Genomic DNA, 22,488 nt, shown 5'->3' on the forward strand with positions numbered 1-22,488 from the left:
TTTTAGTGAAGTGTAGATTTAACTAACGTATGAAATGATTCAAATTTAATTCAAATATTTTTATGCAAGATCAATTTTAACCTTACGTCATTGAAAATTTAAAAATATTTGTTTGATTGTTATTTAACTGTCTCATCAGATTTTTCAAACATTAATTATGTTTAAGATATTTAGCTTTACATACAAGTTAATCATAAATTTTTTTTTGTCAATATTTACTGTCTTACTAATATGGTTATAAATAGTCAACTAAAAATTATCAATAAGGGCCAAATTGGATAATGAAATCTAGAGGATTACAACATTTAGTTCTGATACAACCCAAATGATGTTCACATCTCCTCTCTAGATGATCTATTGAATAATATGACACTTTTTTTTTTTTTTTTTTTGAAGATTCCTGATGTGGAATCTGTAATGATGTCTTGTTTTGAGCTCTTCCAGTTGATAGCTCCTCTGTTCAACAATAACACAACCAATCTGTGATTTCTTTTCATCTTTATTGGTTTGGAAGCTAGCACCGCTCATGACCACCATATACTAAGAAGTTATTTTTAGTCATATATTTAGTGCATTTCCAACATCAAATCTGGTGTATAATAATTTTATTGAAATAAAATGAGGTTGAGTAATATTTTTAAGACTAAGGCGATGTTTGTTTGGGGGAAAATATTCTGCAGAAAAATATTTTTTCAATTTTTCAGTGTTTGTTTGGGCAGGAAAATAAGTCAAAGGAAAATAAGTGGTAAGTCAATGGAAAAGGAATGAAGAAATAAGGGAAAATGTTTTACCCTTTTCAAAAGGGTAAAACATTTTCCCCAAAACATATGCGTTTAGAGAAAAATGGGGAAAACGTTAAAAAATGTAAAAATACAAAAAATATGAAACACGAAAAAAATGAATAACGTGAAAAATGTTACAAAACACGAGAATATGAAAAAAACCCGCAAAAAACATGAAACGTGAAAAACATAAAACGCAAAAAAAAAAGCAAACACTTGAAAAGCACAAAACATGAACAACGTAAAAAAGTGAGAGAACACGAATTATACAAAAACATGAAAATACAAAAAACACGAAAACTTGGAAAAATACGAAAAACACGAAAACGTGAAAAATGCTAAAACACAAAAACGTGAGAATAAGTGTAAAATGCGATAAACATGAAAAGGCAAAAAATGCAAACAAAACCCGAAAACATGAAAAATACGAAAAACATGAAAAAACGAAAAAGTAACAAAATATGAATAATAAAAAGGGTAAATTTCAAATAAAACCCTCGTGGTTTCACTAATTTTCAGATAAAGGACTGTGGTTTACTTTTTATCTAAACGATGACTGAGGTTTCGCACTTTTAATAATGCTATTAAAACCATCTTTAACGACCTGAAAATGAAAATTTTCAAGAATTAAAGTTGTTCATTGTCATATTTTTTTATGGAACTACATTTTCGATTTTCGAAAATCATCTTTTTTAGAACTTTCTCTCTCTAAACATTAACTTTCTCTCTCTTTACCAAACATCATCTAAACAATCTCAAAATAAAAAAGTTGAAGAATTAAAGTTGTTTAGAATATTAGTAGTTCTTAAAATATGTCATTTTTGAAGTCGTCAATGGTGATTTTAATAGTATCAATCGAAAAAGTCCTTATTTTGCTAAAGTTGAAAACCTCAATCCTCGTTTTGACAAAAAGTAAACCACAGTCCTTTATCTAAAAATTAGTGAAACCACAGAGGTTTTATTTGAAGTTTACCCTAATAAAAAACATGAAAAAAAGAAAACGTCAAAAAGGGAAAAACCGAAAAACTAAACGTGAAAACACGAAAAAATGAAGAATAAATGCAAAAAAAACACAATAATGTTAATAACACGAGAAAATGTACAAAAAAATGCCCAAAATGTGAAAATATGAAAAAACAGTTTTCGTGTTTTTAACATTAATTTTTTTTCACATTTTCGTGTTTTTTCACTTTTTTTCCCATGTTTTCAATATTTTTTTACTTTTCGTGATTTTCGCATTTTTTCACTTTTTGTGTTTTAACAAATTTTCACGTTTTTTTGTATGTGTTTTCACGTTTTTTGTGGTTGGAAAATATTTTCCAATGTTGTAGCCAAATACCCGTAAATATTTTCCAGTGTTGTTGCCAAACAGAAGAAAATATTTTATTTTCCTGCATAATATTTTCCCTGCATAAAATTTTCCAGAACACAATATTTTCCTCCAAACAAACGGGACTAAACTTTGTCATGGGTATAATTTACCAATTTTGGACGGTACCAAAAAGGAATATATGGTTAGATTTCAAAATAGAGAAAATTACATAGAAATTCATCTTTTAGAAATTATTTACAACTATATCAAGTCATAATTTTGGATTATATCAAACTAGTAAAATCAGTATTTTTAATATATTTTAAGGATTAGAATTTATAAATTAGAAGTCTAGAATATATTTTTTAGGGTTTATGATATATGAATTAGAGTCTAGAATTTTTAAATTATGGTGTAAAATCATACTATATAGAAAATAATGACATATTAAGAATTAAGTTTGGTAATATGACTTAATTGTAATTTTATAGTTAATTATGATATTCATGTAATTGACCCTTCAAAATATATGGATCCGGGTCCTAATGCGGGTAAAGATTTAGATAAAAAGAGGAGTTGAAACCTTTCAGAAAGCAGTTAGGCCCATAAAAATGGTGAGCGGGAAAGCAGCAAAGCCCCCGAAGAAGAAGAACACCTCTTCCAAAAACCCTAAAACCCTTGCCAAGTTTAAGAATAAAAAGCAGCCGCCTACGGAGCAGAAGCAGAAGAAGGAGGAGATTCCGGCATCCGCTTCACATCATCTTAATTTCTTTCTGAATGAATTTCAATCAGCCAATGGCGTTCAGCTTTCATCTCTCGAGCTCGAATCTATTAAGGGTATGTATCTATTTATGTATCTATAAACGAATTGTTTAGCTAATAAACGAATTTGGTGTGATTTATTGAATGGTTTCCTTGATTTCAAATTCCATTCTAATTTGCAGCTATGGTTTATAAAAATATACAGAATCAAGCTTTCTAGGGTTATCCAATGAACTGGGTCAAGATGTTGATTCCTTGGGGAAACAAATCAAGGTGGCTTTTGGCTCCAAATGGAGAGAAGCGATGTGTGAAGGTCAACTTGTTGAAGGAAAAATAGATGCTGGGTGTCCAGCAGTTCTTATTCTTAGTACATCTGCCATAAGAGCTATTGAACTCCTCAGGTACATTCACACATTGATTAATGTTTTTGTTGAAATGTTGAGCCTTTGCTTTATTTCATTGTTCATTTTTGCACGACTGTTCTGATAAATGATGTTTTTCAGGGGTCTGCGCTCATTCACAAAAGAATGTCATGCTGTGAAGCTATTCTCAAAGCATATGAAGGTCGAAGAGCAGGTGAGTTCTTGGTGCTCTGGCGACTGTTTTAATTTCCTTTAACACGTATGTTCATATTCTATTTTTATATTATTTTGGAGTTATGTTTGACATGTATATGTTATATCTAAATCTTCAGCATTGTTCTTTCTGCTATAATTTGGGAAATGATGAGCTTTTCATAATCAAAAGCATTAGCTATGCTGAACTTTTTCATTTGCACGTCAGTCTGATCCCAAATGTCACTGATAATTCTGAGTTTATTGTATCTTTTTTTGACTTTGTTTTGTGGATCTGTAATGACAAATGTTGGACAGTATGGCTTCATTTGTTTCTGGATATGATGCAATAGCCAATATGTAATTCCAGATTATTTCATTCCAGCCCCATCTTTAGTTTGTTTTTTTTTTTTTTTTCAGATGCATATGTTGACTTGTTTTCTTTACTGTACCACACTCTGACTATGTTTCTTTCTATTGATTTTTTGTAATTTTCTTTACTTCTTTTTTTTTTGAAAAACATATTTTGGGAATATGGATAGTGATGTGTTTGTGGGCTGAATCGTGACTAGATCTCCAAAGCCAACATCTATGATTGCGTCGCCTTTTGCATTTCGGTTTTGTACATAACCTTTGTTTGAATTTTAAACCATTTCCCCAATTCAATTTATATTTGTTGGTGATTCTTTAGTGTTCATAATTGCTTTAATCGGTCGATTCAAAAATATAATAATCAAAGTGATGTGTTCGGGAAATGATGATAAATTTGAAACCAGAGCCATCGGCTTTGCTGAATGTTTATTTTGCACGTCAGTCTGATCCCAAAAGAATGATGTCATTAAGATAGCTGGATTTTCTTTTTGTTTTAAATTGAATGTTTTGTTTGAATTCTAAACCATTTCCCCCCTTCAATTTGTATTTGTTGGTGATTTTTAGTGTTCATAATTGCTTTAATCGCTTGATTTAAAAATATAATAATCAATATGATGTGTTCGGGAAATGATGATAAATTCGAAATCAGAGCCATCGGCTTTGCTGAATGTTTATTTTGCACGTCAGTCTGATCCCAAAAGAATAATGTCATTAAGGTAGCTGGATTTTCTTTTTGTTTTAAATTGAATGTTTTGGGGATGATGAGGATATTCAAAATCAAAGGCATTGGCTCTGCTGAAAATTGATTTTGCACGTCAGTCTGATCCTAGATTTGCAATGCTTGTAATTCTTATCATATGTTGCTGCATTGCTAAACTGATGAGAAAAAGTGCCTTTCATGTTTGACAATTGATGTCCAAAGTGGAGGGTGTGCACTTATATTGACATTAATTGTTTGAACTTTTACGCTGATTATTTTTCTACACATTGAGGAATCTACGATATCCTGCCTTAAATTCATCAGTTGGCATAGAAAGCGAAAAGTTTATAAAACAGTATCAATGGTTTAGGGGTTTCAATATAATCAATAGTTTGGAGCTTTACTAAAATTTGTGCCACTGTGATTTTAGGACTTATAATTATGCTATTCATTTCACATGATTACATATTACCGATACAGGTTTCTAACTGTTAATTTTTTATCTGTCTTTTATGGTCAATGCAGGTAGCCTTATTAAAAAACCGTGTGAATTTTGGTAGCGGCACACCAAGCAGGTAGACATCAGTACCCTTTTATCTCTTTTGGGTCAAATCTGTGGGTATTATTTGATAACATGTCAGATTTCATTTGAGTTACAGCTGAAACTGATCTAGCTAAAGTACATTTATAATGCAAGGTAATTAAACAAACAAATAAATAAATAGCTGAAGCAAACCGCTATTTAACATCTAAGAGCATATCTTTCACTTGCTATGGTTCCTCAGCCTGATTGCTGTATTTGGTAGCTTATGCACTCTAGTATTGGCTTCTAGGATCCTGGCTTTTCGGGTTCAAGTTGACTTGTAAAGTAGAGTTCAAACTTGTAGAAAGATAATGAGAATATTCTGCAGCTATCTTGTCTCTCAACTTGTTTTATTGCATTAGCAATTTCTTTCGTCAAATAAATTCATGATGCAATATTTGTTTTATGTGATTCGACCTTCTGATTTCATTTTCAAGGGTGAAGAAGTTGATCGACATCGAGGCGCTAGGTCTTTCACGGTTACAATTGCTTGTACTTGATATTCACACAGATGTGAAGGGCTATTCATTGTTGACACTTCCACAAGTCAGGTATGTTTAGGAGTTTCAGATTGTCTAATTCCTACATCGCTCTTTCTCTCAATAAAACTGAAAATTTTTCTTTTATTGACAGAGATGAGTTCTGGGATTTGTACAAGAACTACTTTCACCCCAGAATTTTGCAAGGTCATCTTCGTATCTGTCTCTTCGGTCCGCTACCAGATGGAAAGAACATATTAAGAGGTAAAAAGAAGAAAGTTGTTGAGGAATGAAAGAGGTAGATGGTTCTTCTGGTGCCATACAATTTTGTGAGGACATGGTTCTAACTAATCATTTGATAGAGATCTTATATAGTTTTATTCATTCCATTGTCACATTTTCGTGTCTGAAAACCCGAAAATTTGGTTGATTAATTGTTGAAATATTAAGATTTAAAATCTGAATGACATTAAACAAATTGATGTGTTTTGGTGATGGATTTCAGTTTTTTTCTTCGTTTTTGGTTAAAAGCATGTTGACGTCTATAATGTCTTTGACTTTTATTAATTATTTTTTTTATATTTTAATTTGATATATTTAGCAGTCCTAGTGTACGAGTCGCTTAAGCTGGAGATCCCGTGTTTGAGTCTTAAAGGGTGCCTGGTGAGCTTTGAAATCAGACAATATATATAATTTGAAAAATAGAATTTCATACTCAGATGAAATATATAATGTATTTTAATTGAGTTTGGAGTTCACAATTACTCCCTCCGTTTCATATTACATGTCTTTTTAGACCTTTTAGAGAGTTGTATAGAAATTAATGATATTGGAAAAAAGACATTGTTGCTCCTTATTTATTGATTCCAATATTTATTTATTCTATAATAAGTCCATTATTCTAATTAATTTCCATAAACCCGCGTTTTATAACAGAAAAAAAGATGACTTAACGTGTACTGATATACTTTAATTCAATTTTGAATTAAAGTTGATTATAACTATATTTTTTATGATTATATATATATATATTTATTTATTTTCAAAATTACAATATTTATAACTCTTTTCTAATTGAAAATATTTAAAAGATCTCAAAATCATGAAGTTTAAAAATTAAAGTTATTTAAAGTTTAAAGTAAGTTTTACTTTATATGTTTTTACCATTGAATGAATTCATCATCCAATGGTGGAAAAAAACAAAGTAAAACAACTTATCACAATAACAATTCAGCATCCGATAATAGAATATGCTCTTTTATTTATGAAAGTAATTATTTTTTTACTATACCCTAAACCAGAAAAATCCTTAGTAGTAACATTTTAACCTTTGTTTTATTAAGAAACAGCGTACACTGGAAGTAATCCAAAATTTCTCCCGAATCTAACAAATTAAGGAGTTTTTTTTTATTTGGGAGCTTATGAGTCAAATTCAATATGATGTTGTTGGGGTAGATTTGGTCATAGATTGGAATGGCGGGCTTAATACATAATGATTTTGTCCAAGCTAAGGGTATTACAGTTATATTGGATTTGGCCAAACTAAGAGAACTCATTTTTAAAAATCCAATCCAACCCGATCTAAAACCATCTAACTAATAAGGGTTAATATATATATTTGCCTTTGTATTATCACGGAAAAACAGATATATCCTTAAATCAAATAAACCTACAAAACTATCCCTGATTTTTTTTAGTTCAGATAGGCTGTTTTATCACATTAAAGGGCACGCCGTTTATGCCACATCATATGTCTGTTAGATTAGGGTATAATTGCAGGTTTGTGGAAAATTCAGGGATAGTTTTGTGAGTTTATTTGATATAATGGTATATTTGTTTTTCCGTGATAATATAAGGGTAAATATGTGTATTAAACCAACTAATAATTAACAACGGTAATTTGTTTGAGAGATGCTTACCTATATGCCTTGACAAAGTTAAAATTAATAATTAACATTTATTTTTATACCAAATTTATATTTTGTTGTTGGTGGATATATGTTTTACTTTAGCATAGGGTATTTTAAAATTGCATTCAACTAACAATTCAATGTTCCTTGCAATGGAGATATTCACCTCTTTTTGAGAAGGTTGAATATCCGACTCTTCTAGTTTCTAGTGGATTAGGATGGATCGTTTTAACTAGTACTGAATATTGATTCAGGGGTGGTGGAGATCCAACACTAAAAGATGTTGGAGGTATAGATAATTGTTTTAGAATATAAATTAATTGTAAATGAATTGTTCTATTATCATTTGTTTTATGAGATACAGTATGTTTAACTAATAAAAGGTATTGATCTTTTATCATAACTAAACAAGTTAAATAAAAGAAAATCCCAAGTTTATTTAAGTAATTATAAAGTATTCATACAAACATGAAGTGTGACTGTACTTTATAATAAGTACTTTATAATAAGTCAATAAACTTAAAGCTGTCCCAAGTCAATCAATATGTTTATAGATTAATATAATGCTGTTGAGACTTGCATGTAATAATGTCTTTTGTTGTGAACAGAAAGCTGATCTCAAAAGCTTTAAATATTCAGATATCTAGGCAGTTAAATGGATCCGGTGAATGAGTTTATTAGGATTGGAGTCCCAACTTGAGATAACATGATGAATGGACTTATCTAATGTCACCTGTTTCCTCTCAAAGGTATTAGTAGGCATAAGTAATCGTTAGACCCAAACAAACATTAATTAGTGATTCTTGATTATGGAGTGTGATGCTTTGACTCTGTTTTAACACGATCCATACATGCAGGATGCATGAGGTGTGTCCGGGTAGACATTGGGTATCACATAAAGTAAATGCAGAATAATTTTTTTTTGAAGAAAAACGCATTCATTAAACCAAATCAGAAGAAATAATTTCCTGCAACCAGGACGGAGCAGAAAATGATACAGACTCGCTAGCGTTGGACAGGGCATACCGTGCAACGGCATGGCCCCCCTGTTTGCTAGACACGGAGAAAAAGACACAGTGTAATCGTGTCGGTTACTTAAGAGAAACTTACAATCCTGAATAATTGAACCAAAAACTGAGAAATCTAAAGCAACAGAAGTAATACTGTTAACCACAATCAAGGAATCACTTTCAAAAACAGACATTAATACAGTTCAAGTGAACACACCATAAAATATCTTCGCGTAGAGCCAATGCCTCACTTTCTCTAATTCCTTCAATTAATGGGAGGAGACGGCTACGACATGCCATGAATGAGCCATCGGAGGAGCAGGGTAAAGCCCCAACCCCACTACGAGACTCGGAACTGAAAAGGGCGGCATCACAATTACATTTCACTACACCTGACGGAGGTCGAGTCCACCTTCTCCCATGCATCTGCGCAGCCGGAGCGATTCTGGCGCTGATCTGGGCAGTGGCGGTAGGAGTAGTCTGCCGGACCAGCCTGCCGCTGCTCGTGATGCCCGCATCAGGGGATTGCTGACCGACGTCGCCATGCGTAGCAGACCAACGAGGTTGGCGCGGCAAAGCAGAAAGAGGACGGGTAGGAGCTGCGGCAGGGGGAAGCAGCGATGGTGACGAAGGAACGGCAGGAGGCAACAGCGTCGATGACATAGCTGCGGTAGGAGGTGCGTCGTGACAAGAATGGGCCATCGTCGGATTGTCAGGGTGGCTTTGATTGTTGCTATGGTTCGGCGCCTTAACTTGGGATTGACACCAAGCTGCAAGGTAAGTGATCGATAGCGGGATCGCCGTCTCCGGGAGCTGTATCTTGCTTTCCCACACCATTTGATTCCTTTGATTCCATATTACCCATAGGGTCATTGCCACCTTCGTCAGGAAATCATCATCATTAGACGTCAGAACCTGCAAAATAGAACACGTTATATAATCAAGTTGGAATACATCCGTATTGATCCTGGATAGGTTCCAACACTCCTGGGCGTAGAGACATTCCACAAAGAGATGATAATCATGTTCAACATCGGTATGACAGAACGGACAATGGGTTGGTATAGTCATTCCCCGTCCAGCCAACCTATGCTGTGTGGCTAAACAGCCCGAGGCCAGCTTCCAAACAAACATCTTAACTTTCAGTGGAATATGCAATTTCCAGATTCTACTCCATCCCCCATCAGGAACGGGTCCACTGTATCCACCACACTGCACTCTATAGCCTGATTTGCTCGAATACAAACCATCCTTGGTGAAACTCCACATAATACCATCCTCCACATCTCTAATGGGCAGAATCATTCTGTTGACCATGCATGCATCAGCAGCAGTTAACATGGCCTCGATCTTACCTCTGTCCCAGATCTTCCTCCCCTGGACAAAGAGGTCGGTAACCCTTTCCTCCCTCTGCTGCACCCCAGCATTCCCCTGCACCATAAACGGAGCTACAATATTCAACCACGGGTCCTTCCACACAGATATGGATTTACCATCCCCAATCCTCCATCTTACACCACACTTCAACACTTCAATAGCTCTCCAAACACTCCCTCAAACAAAACTAGGATTATTGCCCAATTTAGAGGATAGGAAGGGATCTCTAGGAAAATATCTAGCTTTAAACAACTTCCCTACCAAGGAGTTTGGAGTAACTAATAACTTCCAAGCCTGTTTACCTAGCAATGCTAGGTTGAATTTCTGGAGGCTCCTAAAGCCCATGCCTCCCTCACTCTTACTTCTACAAAGGCGATCCCAACTCTGCCAATGGATCGATCTCCTAACTTCCGGTTTTATACCCCACCAAAAGGAATTCATTATTTTCTCAAGGTCCAGGCATAGGGACTTAGACAGTTTAAAAATACTCATACAAAAAGTAGGCAAAGCCTGTGCGACAGATTTAATCAGAACCTCCTTACCTGCAGCTGAAAGGAACCTGAAAGTCCAATTGCTCAACCTTTTCCGTAGCCTATCTTTGAGGAAGCTAAAAATTGCCACTTTAGACTTCCCAATTAGCGAAGGCAGCCCCAAATATCGACCCGTATCCAATGGATTAGAGACCTGAAGAGACGTGCAGACATCCCTACGCAGCCCAGGGTCAACATTCGGACTAAAGAAAATCCCAGATTTCTGCAAGTTAACAGCCTGACCCGAAGCTAACTCGTATTCAGACAAAATTGCTCCAATTTTTGTGCATTCATCCATATCCGCCCTGAAAAACAGAAAGCTATCATCTACAAAAAAAACAAATGAGTGATGATGGGGGCACCCCTGGTAATTTGACAACCATGGATGGAACCCTCAATCGCCGCTTTATTAATTAGTTTAGATAAGACTTCAGCACACAGTATAAAAAGGTATGGGGATAGAGGGTCACCCTGCCTCAGACCCCTCTTAGGCTTAATTGGACCCACAAACGTTCCATTAAGTGAAACAGAATACTCCATAGAGGATATACACAACATAATCCACTCAACCCATGTCTCAGGGAACCCCAATTTCAGCATAACCAACTTCAGGAAGGTCCAATCAACTCTATTATAGGCCTTGCTAATATCAAGCTTCAGAGCAATCTCTCCCAATCTGCCCCTATTCTTCCTTTTCATAAAGTGTAATGACTCAAAGGCCACCATGATACTGTCAGAGATAGACCTTCTAGGGACAAAAGCCGACTGATCTCAGAAATCAAAGCCGGTAATACATTCTTAAGTGTAACACCCTGATCCAATACCATGTAGATATTGTCCGCTCTGGCCCAAATCCAACACATTGAGCCTCACAGCTTTAAAACGCGTCTGCATGTATTGGATTCTCATCTTACTAATAAGCCCCAATCACTCCCTCTCCATTTCCGATGTGGGATTCGGTTCATTCCTGTCCCCATCGCCATCCCTTAGGGCCGCTCCTTGCTCAGGCCTTCTTACCCCGGCGCCACCCATTCCGGACCGGGTCGTTACAAGCCCACCAGCTTCCGCCTGGTTCGTCCCCGAACCACACATCGTACGTGGAGAGTCGGCTCTGATACCAATTGTAACACCCTGATCCAATACCATGTAGATATTGTCCGCTCTGGCCCAAATCCAACACATTGAGCCTCACGGCTTTAAAACGCGTCTGCATGTATTGGATTCTCATCTTACTAATAAGCCCCAATCACTCCCTCTCCATTTCCGATGTGGGATTCGGTTCATTCCTGTCCCCATCGCCATCCCTTAGGGCCGCTCCTTGCTCAGGCCTTCTTACCCCGGCGCCACCCACTCCGGACCGGGTCATTACATTAAGCCTATTGGCCAGAACTTTGGCAATCAATTTATAGAGGACATTGCAAAGGGAGATAGGGTGAAAATCCTTCATCCCTTCAGGCTTATCAATTTTGGGGATCAAGACGATAATTGTATCATTCAGATGGGCCGGGAATTCCTTCCTTTCCAGATAACCCATACAAGCACGAACAACCTCCATACCAATAACATCCCAGAAGTGTTGGAAGAAACTCGGATTTAACCCATCAGGACCTGGGGATTTGTCCGGATGCATTTGGAACATGGCAACTTTAAATTCTTCATGAGTGAATTGGGAGCACAACTCACTTTGCATGTCAATTGTGACTAGCGAGTCCAGTACATTAACTGATTCGTAATATGGGCTTATAGGGCTAGCAAACAGATCAGAAAAGTACACACTAGCCAGGGATCCAAGGTCCTACATACCCTGCACCCATAGGCCATTGTTATCCTTGAGGCGCCTAATATTATTTCTCTATTTTCTAGCTTTGACACAAGCATGGAAAAATTTAGTATTCTGGTCACCCTCTTTCAGCCAGAAGCTCTTAGCCCTTTGTTGCCAATGGATAGCTTCAGTTTCAAGCAGGGTGTTCAGCTCCTGCCGAGCCTGAAGGAATCTGTCAACATCGGCGGGTGCATTGCTGTCAACAAGACGATCCAGCCTCCTCTTACACCCCTCAATCTGTTTTCTGAACCGCATACGATATTTGTTCCCCCATTGTTCTATACTACTAGCACAAGCCGACAACTTGTCTTCCAGATTGCAACACCTACTACTCAGCCACCCTGCACGAACAAATTCTCTGAAATCCGGATCTTGGAGCCACTCTTGTTCGAATCTAAAGTGTCGCTGACCCCCATCCCTCACCAGATTTGCAAAGTTCAGGAAAATCAGTGAGTGATCTGAATAGGGTGAGACCAACGTGTGCAGCCTGTGATTGGGGAATCTATCTGCCCAGATAGTATTGACCAAAGCCCTGTCCAGTCTCTCTCTAACCCACAATCTCGTACCTCGGCTCCTTTCCCAAGTGAATTGACTACCCTGAGTCGGTATATAAAGAAGCATATTCTCCTCAACAGCTTCCTGAAACTTCCTTATCAACCCCTGAGAGTATGGAAGCCCACCCACTTTCTCTGAATCAGAAAGAATACAATTAAAATCTCGAATGACCAGTAAGGGAAGAATCGAACTGGAGCACAACTGAGCTAGTAAACTCCATGAGCCACCATGATTAGCCCGGTTAGCATGACCATAGAAGCCCACCGGCCTCCAATCACCTCTCTCAATATCATGCATCTGAACTTCAATATGGTGATCCGAGAAAGAAACCACTGAAGCCATGTACGGCTGCCTCCAAATGAGGGAAAGGCCCCTACTTCTACCTTTACAGTCAATAGAGAAAGAGCCTTCAAAACCAAACTTTCTTTTCAATCCATCAATAACAGAACTAGTCACCAGTGTTTCAATCAAAAATATCGTATCCGGTTTGCTTGTTTTAACGAGCTCCCCGAAAGACCGAACTGCCCGAGAGTTCCCTAACCCCCGGTAGTTCCAGCTCAGGCAATTCATAATCCTCGGCGGACCTGCTCCCCAGGTCGTGCCATTTTTATGTTAAGAGAAGTGGAAGAATCTACCAGAGTCATAGAAACTGTCACCTTCAGAATGTTCAAACTCAATTCAGGTCCATTACCTTGTAATTTGCTCACTATTGCTTACACTAAGATCGAATCTGGGCCCACACGTCTGTGTTTACGGTCATCTGCCAGTTCTAATCCTTCCTCATCACTATCCACTGCCATATTATCTACCTCCCCCTCTCGAGTACTCTGCAAGCTCGCACCCCCACACCCCACTACCTTCTTGCCCTTCTGCTTCTCACTTAATTGATCCGCAGGAATATTTTCCTTACCTGCCTCCTTCTCTGGATTTACCTTTCCTATTATCGTATGTTTAGTGCCCGTGTTCTCTTTATGGCTCCCACTACCTGGTGTTGGAACTATAGCCTGGCTCCTTAGCTCCCTCAACCACTTCACATTCAGTACCTCCCCAACCTTATGAGTTGGGGCCTTTAACCAGTCTCCCCATTCCTGTGTAATCTTAGGCTTCAATGTGAAAATTTTCTCACAGTATCTGTCAGTGTGTCCCAACAGCCCACAGATGTAACAGAAATTACCCAATCTCTCATACTTGAAAGATATATAAGCCCACTCCTCCTTACCCTTCCTAATCTTCTTCATCCTCTTCAGAGGTTTTCTCACATCAATAGAGACTCTAAGGCGCATAAACTCCCTTCTCAATGCAGCATTGTTATTAAGATCATACTCCAGATACTTTCCAATGAAATCCCTAATCTGTCTACCTACCCCTCAGATATAGATCCTATAGGCAAATAATATATTTGGACCCAAAAATATGCAATGTTCAACTCAACCAACTCAAGGGAAGGCTCGTCCTTCCAAGCAACAAGTACAAGTAAATGATTGTCAAAGGACCAAGGACCCCCCAACCACAACACGAGACATATCTACTGCATGATAGAATTCAAATACATACTTATTTGCAGATAGTTCAGAAATTGCTGCACCCCTCCCAGGTCTCCAAATAGTTGCCATCCCGGCCTTCATGGCGACAGTATTTATTGATCGATCCGAGAGGAAACGACCAACCAGGGTTAATCCACTATTCTTAGTAATAGGATTGGAAGAGGGACCACTGAGATCAAGTTCCTCTTCCTCCCCGACAGAAAGAGACAGATTGTTTATCGCTTTCTCCACCCCAGCCATAACAATGAAGGGATTCAAGACAATAAATCAAGAACAACCAGCAAGACAGAGAACACCAAACCACACAGCAAATCCAAAATCCAAACAGGGCAGTAATGAGCAACTAATAAGAAAACCAAAGATCCCTGCACTTCAAGAAACACAAAACCACCAACAACAGCAACAAGGCTGAAACACAATCTTGAATCACAATACTCAATCTACTCACAACTAAAAACCAGAGAAGCAATGACACAAATCCAGACCAGGCCAAATCACAATCGATACCACAAGATTAAGGAACAGAGAACTCACCGGACCACCCCAATCGGGTGCAAGCAGAGCGGGTTACAGTCGGGCGTGCAAGATCTGTTGGAATTTAGTGTCCTAAATACAATTGTTTTGGATATTAATATTAATGAATAAATTGTTTATTTGGTCATTTGTTTAATCAGATATATATCATTAATATGTAACTATATATAAAGGCACAAATCTTTCGCAAAGGAAGTAATCCTAAGTTTATTCAAGTAGTTATAAAGTGTTCATACAAGCATGAAGTGAGACTATACTTTATAATAGACTGATAGACTTAAAGTAAACCCAAGTCAAGTAATATGTTATAGGGATTGGCATATTGCAGTTGAGACTTGCATGTAACAGTGTTTTCTGTCGAGACAGAAAGCTGATCTCACAAGCTTTAGATATTCTGATATCTAGACAGTTACATGGATCTGATGAAGGAGTTCATTAGGATTGGGACCCGACTTGAGATAACAGAATGGAATGATTTATCTAATGTGTCAACTGTTCATCTCATCGGTATTAGTAGGTATAACTAATCCTCAGACTCAAACATTCATTAATTAGTAATTCTGGATTGCGGAGTCTGATACTTTGATTCTGTGCGAGCACGATCTAATAGGTGAGAGCCTAGGGTGTGTGAGTGCAGGGTTGGGTATCACGCGAAGTAATTACAGAATGGTTAATGTCAGATTGAGCATTCGTCACTCCCGATAAATGGGAGATATATCCAAAGGGCCGCTTATGGTGAATTGACTGAAATCCTTGCAAGGTGATACAGTTAAGAGTAGAAATAAACATTGCACTTAACTTATCTTTCAGAGTGAATTCAACATGTACTTAACTTATCTTTCAGAGTGAATTCAACATGTACAAGTAAAACCGGACTTTTCGTTATATGTAACATTGACACGTTCCATGGTTATAAGGAATTGACCGAAAGGATATAGTTGATGAAGGATCGTATTATACTGTACCTAATATAGAAAGGTGAATGTCAGTTATCAACCTGACTTCTTAATTGCTCTGGGGGAATATCATAGGTTCTGCTAGTAACAGCTCTCGACGGTATTCCGTTATATATATGTTGGAATTAATCGTGATGAATAATTTCAAATGATATATACGGCTAGTGGCAATAAAGAACCTAATGGGTCGCATATGGGACTTGGAATCGGAGGACGAAAAGGTAATTAGTGGGACATACACATATGGGCCGAAATTTACATTAATTTAGGGATAAATTAATTTGATTAATAATTATAATTTGATTATGGTTATCAATTAAATTAAAAGATTATCTGATAATATTAATTAGAAGTTTTATGTGATTAAAACTCTATTTAATTATCCCTAACATTAATTAATTATTAATTTGATTAATAATAATTATCTAGATATAATTAGTTATTATTTAGATAATAGTAAAGTGTTTATTTAATTATCTAATTAGGAATCCTATTCCGAATAAGATTCCAATTATTTAATTACCTAACACTGGGATTAGGGTTAAAAAAAGTCTATAAATAGACTCCCCTAACCCCTAAATTTCGACACACATAAACTAGAAGAGGAGGAATCGTTCCGTCTTTCGTCTCGGCTAATTCACTTTATTTCTTACTCCCTCTTTGATCTCGTATCGATTTCTGTTAGAGGCCATCATTGCGATTGCTATTCATTGAAGGTTGATTACTGATTATCTTTTGGTTTTGTGTTGAATCAAACGTTCGTGGTTCACGAGTTGATAATAACAAGTTGTGGGCACTTCGTTTGCAACGGTAGATAGTTCATCAATAAAGGTATTACTATCTATCCCTCTTTATATGAAATAACAATTAACAGATCTTGGAAAAAGGAAATAGATAAAATAGATAAAATTTTATTATTCAGCTATGCCTAGGCTTGTCTATTTTCCTACAGGATCAGATGGACTCATAGAGCACAAAGCAAGGCGAAACGGCGGTTGCCGGAGCCGGAAAGTGAAACGAGCGGCAAAGGCGCACCTAGCGTCGAAAAACCCGAGAGGAGAGAACAAGGACGATGAGCAACACATAGCGGCAGGAACAAACTCTCATAGCGCCGGCGGCGAAGGAGGGACAATCGGACTCGCGGCGGCGAGGCGGCAGGAGATTACAGATCGGAGGTGGCGGCGGTTATTTGGGAAAACTGGGAAAACTTGGATACGCGTAACATTTCAGTCGTGTACCGATACTTTTTGTAAGGCACCAGTAAATGCAGAATAATTAATGTTAGATTGAGCATTCATCACTCCTGATAGATAGTAGATATATTCATGACCTATTGTGGAGAATTGACTTGAATTCCTTGCAAGGTGATAATGTTAAGAGTAGAAATGAAGATTTCACTTAACCTATCCATATTTACAGATTCGTTTAAGGATATAGTTAATGAATGATCAAATTATAATAAACCTAATACGGAAAGGTAAACGTCAGTATCAACCTGACTTCTTATCGCTATGGGGGAATGTTTATGGTTCTATCAGTAACAGTATGCGCACTCATTCTGTTATACATTTATTTGAAATTAATTTGCTTAAATTAATTCCAATAACTGTATACAACTAGTAGCGGTAAGAACATAATGAGTCACACATGAGACTTGGACCAGAGGATGAAATGGTAATTTTAGAGTTGACATCTATGGGAGCCAAAATCTATATAGTAGGGAGGTGATTTAATTAATTGATTTATTTAGATAATTATAATTGGATTATAGTTATGGTTAAATTATTACAGGATAATAAATTGATTAAGTATAATGAGATTATATCTCTAATTAAATTATTATCCTGACATAAATAAATATTTTAATGAAATTAGAATTTAGAATTATTAATTATATTTATATGATACATAGATAATATAGATAATTGTATTTAATTTTTTTTAATTAGTAAATCTATTCGGATTGAGATTCTAATTAAATGTTTTAACCTAATCAGACTAGGGTTAGGAAATTGAAACACTATAAATACCCTCCCCAACCTAAGGAATTCGGCCAAGCATAATTAATAGGAAGAAAATTTTCTTCCGACTCTCACTCGAATAATTACCTTTCTCGTTTATTCCTTCTTTGATCTCGTGTTGATTTCGTTAGAGGCAATCTATATGAAAATCAAATGAACTAATCTCTCTCTATTTTGATTACACAAATATCGAATTGATTGTGTATGGAAATTTGCTCTTATTTTTCACCTGTATGCTTTATCTATTTTTTTTGCGTGAAGATCAAGTGTGAAAAATGAAGCTTGAGGTTGGCTTTTATAGGTGAAGTCTTCAAACTTGTCAGTTTGAATTGAAGAGAGCCATTATGAGCAAAGGGCTTCTGTTCTTGTGTCCTTCTAATCTCTATGCTAATTTAGCCATTTAAGGAAAGTTTCTGTTTCCGAATTCAGACTTTTGTCGATCATTGAGAAGCGCATCCAATGATCGTCTTTTGAATTCTGACTTCGCAGTCTTGCAATCTGCGTCTTTCCTTATTTGGATGATCGAAAGAGATGAGTGACTGACAAGATCTTCTGTCTTCTGGGTTTTTACTATAAATGAAACACTTTGATTTGACTTCTTGTTACGGGCTTCTGGTTTCGAATTCTAGGTCTTGGACCAGCTTCGGTTTAGGCCTTTAATTCATTTTAGGCCTTTTGATTGCTTGTGTTTTATGCTTCTAATAAATTTAAACACTTAACAAACATATTAGAAATAAAACATATTTAATTTAACTCTGAATTTTAATACCTTAGGGATCTTATTCCTTAATTATGATTTTTCTCATAATAAAAAACTTCACAGAAATTGTGTTTCAACAGGTATGGCGTCATATTGTTGCTGATCCATCTTGTCAATTTTGTTCTCTACTGGAGAACTGCCTTACACATCGTCTAGGACTGTTAGCGCGTGAAGAATGTCTGGCTTTTCCAGCAATCGGAGCGTTCTGTAACGAGATTTTCTATTGTAGAATTAAAAGATTGAGTTTGCTGTAATTTGGAGCCATGAGATCAAAGGTATGCCATTCGTTGGGGCTTGTGGTTTGCCACTGTCGTTTGGTAGCTCTGGTGTTGGAGCAATGGCGGCAGTTTTTTTATCTAAATCACCGGTTGCTTGCCCATAATTTATTCAACAACAAGCACATCCTTTCAGCAATGATTTTTCAATCTCTAAGGGGCTCTGGCATAAGGTGCAGGTGGAGGTCCATATAGGCTGGAAGCCGCTTGAGTCCGGGTGGGTTAAAATAAAATCCGATGGAGAGAATCGCAAGCACGGGGGGCCTGATTCGGGATTATAATGGGTAGTGGATTGGTTTTTTTTGACTAACTTGGGAATTTGCACGACAGTATTAACTGAATTATAAGGGGGTATATTTTGGGTCAGAGCTTGCTTGGATGGAAGGATTCCATTAAATCATTATGGAACTTGATTCACAGGTTGTGGTACACCTTATGCATCACGATGGGTCTCGACATCGGTATTTTTGGCTACTCAGAAAGTGCAAAGAGTTGTTGGTACACAATTGGACCGTTAGACTTCATCACGTCTACAAGGAAGGTAACCAAATAGCTGACTGGATGGCTAACTTTGTGCGATTCGTGGCTTTAGATCATCACAAGTGTGTCGTGCCTCATGTAGGCATCCATGATATATTTTTTAGTGATAGGTGGGAGATTTCTTTCCCTTGACTAGTAGGTTCTTTTTGTGAGCTGCTAAATACCGCTCCCAAATTATTTATCACCGCCTCCATTTAGACTTTTTTGCCCTTCTCATAATTTTGATTAAAAACTGAAAATTCTCTCTCTAAAATCATAAACCCGAACAACAATAATTGAAATTATGAAAATAAATGATGTGTGATAACCCGAACCTTGAAAATGGATGATTACGAGTCGGAAACATTAAAATTTACATTTTTTTTATTAAAGAACTCATGAAAATAATACATATTTTTCATGACGATTTTCCATTTTTCGTCACAAAAAATTAGAGAATTTTGTATTTTTCGTCACAAACAATTGAACGATTTAGTATTTTTCATCACTAAAAATTATACGATGTTGCACATTTCAAAATTTGGCCTAAACGGATGCGGCATCCGCCCGGCCCATGGGGAGGATACCACACCCGTTTAGGCCAAATTTTGAAATTTTCTCTCAAATTTTTTTTCCCCGGTTTTGAAATTTTTTTATGCAAAGGCAAAATTATCCAAATGGAGGCGATGATAAGTAATTTGGGACGATAAATAGCAAAACTCTTTTTTTTTTTTCGGGACCGCGCCTTGCGGTCTCTGGGACAAGTCGAACACTAGTGTAACAAAAAAAAAAAAAACAATTTATACATGACGTATAGTAGTTCATAAATATGAACACTAATTTGAAATGTTTTGACACTTTACATGCCAACCATTCAAGAGATGCTAGAAGAATAGTTGCAAAGAAACACACTAGTAAATTTAGTTTTTTGGTTTCTAAGTTCTAAACACACGAGAAAAATAAATAAATAAATAAATCTGTCAAATTATTGTCGATTAAGAATTGTAGTTCTAGTAAAATACTGCCGTTTTGAGTGGACTATATATAGAATAACTTTTGTATTTTACAACATCAAACACAATCAGAGCCTCTCTTCCTTCTCGTACGCTCATCGGCCATCTTTCTCACCAGCCGCTGCCGCCGATCCCGATCGCAGTGAGCATACATTCAGTACTTTCCTCTATCACTTGCGATTCATTCACTTTTTAGGGTTTTTTATTTTAGTTAATTCTATTTCGATACAGATTTAGGAGTTTTGTGTTTTCATTGGGGAATTGTGTTCTGTTTCTGAAATTGGGGGTTTTGGGTTTATTTAAGAGTTCCATATGCTTTAATTTACGATTTAAGATTTCATAGCTAGATACGATCCATGTGCGTTAGTATTTGATGCAGTCGACTCGAATACTCTGCAATTGAAGTTTTATTAAGTTTAGATTTAAGAGTTCTAGTGTATAATTGATTCATATTGACTGTTAATTATCAATTTATTATAGCTGAATCATATAAAACTATGGGTGAATGGGAAGATCTTCCACTCGACTTATTGAGAATGATCGTTGACAGATTAAGTTTATACGATGACAAAGTTAGAGTAGCTTGTGTTTGTAAATCATGGAGACCTGTATTCCCAGAGATAAGTGATAACAAGTGCCTCTTGCTGGTGCCAATTATGGATGATGAAGATGTTGATCTTGATTATGATGATGATGCTGATGCTGATTATAGAGCATCACATGCATTAATTGACGTGGTAGAGAAGAAGGAAACTTTGTGCTTTCTTGATTTGCAGAATCATATGATTAAAGATAGAATATATGTTGGATCATCGTATGGTTGGTTGATATCAGTTGAGACTTCACCTTCAATTTCAATCATTAATCCTTCTACAAAGTTTGAAATTCAACTTCCACCGAGATTCAAGTTTCCTGATGTTTTAGGGTATGGGGCTGGAGAAGTTGTAGATCCTTCTGATCAACAACTTGAGTATTCCAAGCCTTCTCATGAACGTCATGAGTATCATTTGGTTGGATTTAGAGGTCATGACTTTACTCAAACTCCATCTTTTGTGAGAGATTTCATGACACGTAAGGTTATTTTGTCATCCAATCCTAGTTTAACTACGGATTACATCGCTGTCGCCATACATGGTATCAACCGTGGCTTAGCATTTTGTAAACCTGGGGATGATAAATGGAGCGAAATTGTAGGTGTTTCTGATGTTGCTGATATAATATTTTACAATGGAGAGTTACATGCTTTAACTTTGGAATATGAACTCATTGAGATTGATACTTCTCCAAGAGTGACTCAAGCTTTTACTTTCCAATCTGAACTCATTGACATTGATACTTCTCGACGAGTGTCACTCGCCGAGAGAACGAGAAAAGATAACAAATTTGTTGGACCTCCTCACGTTGAGGTTGATGTCTGTCGGAGTCAAAGGTATTTAGTAGAATGTTGTGGTCAACTTTTGATGGTCATACCGTATGATGGAGAAGACCCTCATCCGGATATAGATGATATGTACTTTATCAATGGATTCGTTGTATATGAGTTTGATATGATTGAGTGTCAATGGAAGTTAGTAAAGGATATAGGAGATTATGCATTGTTTGTGGGACTAAATACTTCATTGTCATTTCATATATCTCAATTTCCCGAAGTTAGAAGGAACGTTATCTATTACACCGATAGTTTTCTTTGGGTTCGAAAATATGGGGGCTTTGGAGGGTATGATAATGGCATGTTCAACTTGGAAACTGGAGAGTTGAAGGAATTACCAGGTTATAAAAACAACGTCCTTGCAATTCCTCCACCAATATGGATTCTTCTTCCTCATTATTAATTTTATATTTATGTATGCTTCAAATTAAGTAACTTTTCTTAATGGATCAACCTATTTTTAATCAATAGATTTTATATTATAGTATTGCTTATTTGTAGAGGTAAGTTTTTGCCACATTTACTTTAATTGCAAAATTTTAATGGACCAAAGACACAGATTGCACAATTATCAAATAGTTCTTTGTATGGTACAAAAGAAGAAAACTCTCTCCCTCCACTCTCATATTGGCCGACCGGGTTGCGAGGAGGAGGAAATAATGCATCAGTTGGCATAACGATTTGTCAAT

General features: G+C 36.5%; 2 protein-coding genes and 4 non-coding genes across 6 annotated transcripts; all 6 read left to right on the plus strand.

Annotated features, from left to right (window-relative positions):
• Positions 1-2,695: 2,695 nt before the first annotated feature.
• On the plus strand, positions 2,696-6,039 carry LOC136221561 (uncharacterized). Its single transcript, XM_066008936.1, has 6 exons — positions 2,696-2,931; positions 3,062-3,257; positions 3,360-3,432; positions 5,008-5,057; positions 5,503-5,616; positions 5,699-6,039. The coding sequence occupies exons 1-6, from the start codon at positions 2,706-2,708 to the stop codon at positions 5,835-5,837; spliced, it is 798 nt and encodes a 265-aa protein (XP_065865008.1). The 5' UTR covers positions 2,696-2,705; the 3' UTR covers positions 5,838-6,039.
• Positions 3,571-3,651, plus strand: LOC136225291 (small nucleolar RNA Z122). Its single transcript, XR_010687014.1, has one exon. It is a non-coding gene; the product is annotated as a small nucleolar RNA Z122 (small nucleolar RNA).
• LOC136225294 (small nucleolar RNA Z122) lies at positions 4,157-4,236 on the plus strand. The gene has a single exon (XR_010687016.1). It is a non-coding gene; the product is annotated as a small nucleolar RNA Z122 (small nucleolar RNA).
• LOC136225292 (small nucleolar RNA Z122) lies at positions 4,402-4,481 on the plus strand. The gene has a single exon (XR_010687015.1). It is a non-coding gene; the product is annotated as a small nucleolar RNA Z122 (small nucleolar RNA).
• LOC136225295 (small nucleolar RNA Z122) lies at positions 4,533-4,613 on the plus strand. The gene has a single exon (XR_010687017.1). It is a non-coding gene; the product is annotated as a small nucleolar RNA Z122 (small nucleolar RNA).
• A 14,410-nt stretch (positions 6,040-20,449) lies between the features above and the next one.
• Positions 20,450-22,425, plus strand: LOC136223778 (uncharacterized). The gene is made up of 2 exons (XM_066011938.1): positions 20,450-20,527; positions 20,851-22,425. Exon 2 carries the CDS (start codon positions 20,868-20,870, stop codon positions 22,200-22,202), a length of 1,335 nt encoding a protein of 444 aa, XP_065868010.1. The 5' UTR covers positions 20,450-20,527; positions 20,851-20,867; the 3' UTR covers positions 22,203-22,425.
• Positions 22,426-22,488: the final 63 nt, after the last annotated feature.

This window comes from Euphorbia lathyris, chromosome 3 (genome assembly GCF_963576675.1).
Source record: "Euphorbia lathyris chromosome 3, ddEupLath1.1, whole genome shotgun sequence".
Lineage (NCBI taxonomy): Eukaryota > Viridiplantae > Streptophyta > Magnoliopsida > Malpighiales > Euphorbiaceae > Euphorbia > Euphorbia lathyris.

Excerpts from the sequence above, each read along its gene's own strand:
- LOC136221561 (XM_066008936.1), top strand. The coding sequence starts at position 2,706 with ATGGTGAGCGGGAAAGCAGCAAAGCCCCCGAAGAAGAAGAACACCTCT. Across the intron at positions 3,433-5,007 it reads ATATGAAGGTCGAAGAGCAG|GTAGCCTTATTAAAAAACCG; the intron begins GTGAGTTCTTGG and ends TGGTCAATGCAG. Across the intron at positions 5,058-5,502 it reads GGTAGCGGCACACCAAGCAG|GGTGAAGAAGTTGATCGACA; the intron begins GTAGACATCAGT and ends TTCATTTTCAAG.
- LOC136223778 (XM_066011938.1), top strand. The coding sequence starts at position 20,868 with ATGGGTGAATGGGAAGATCTTCCACTCGACTTATTGAGAATGATCGTT.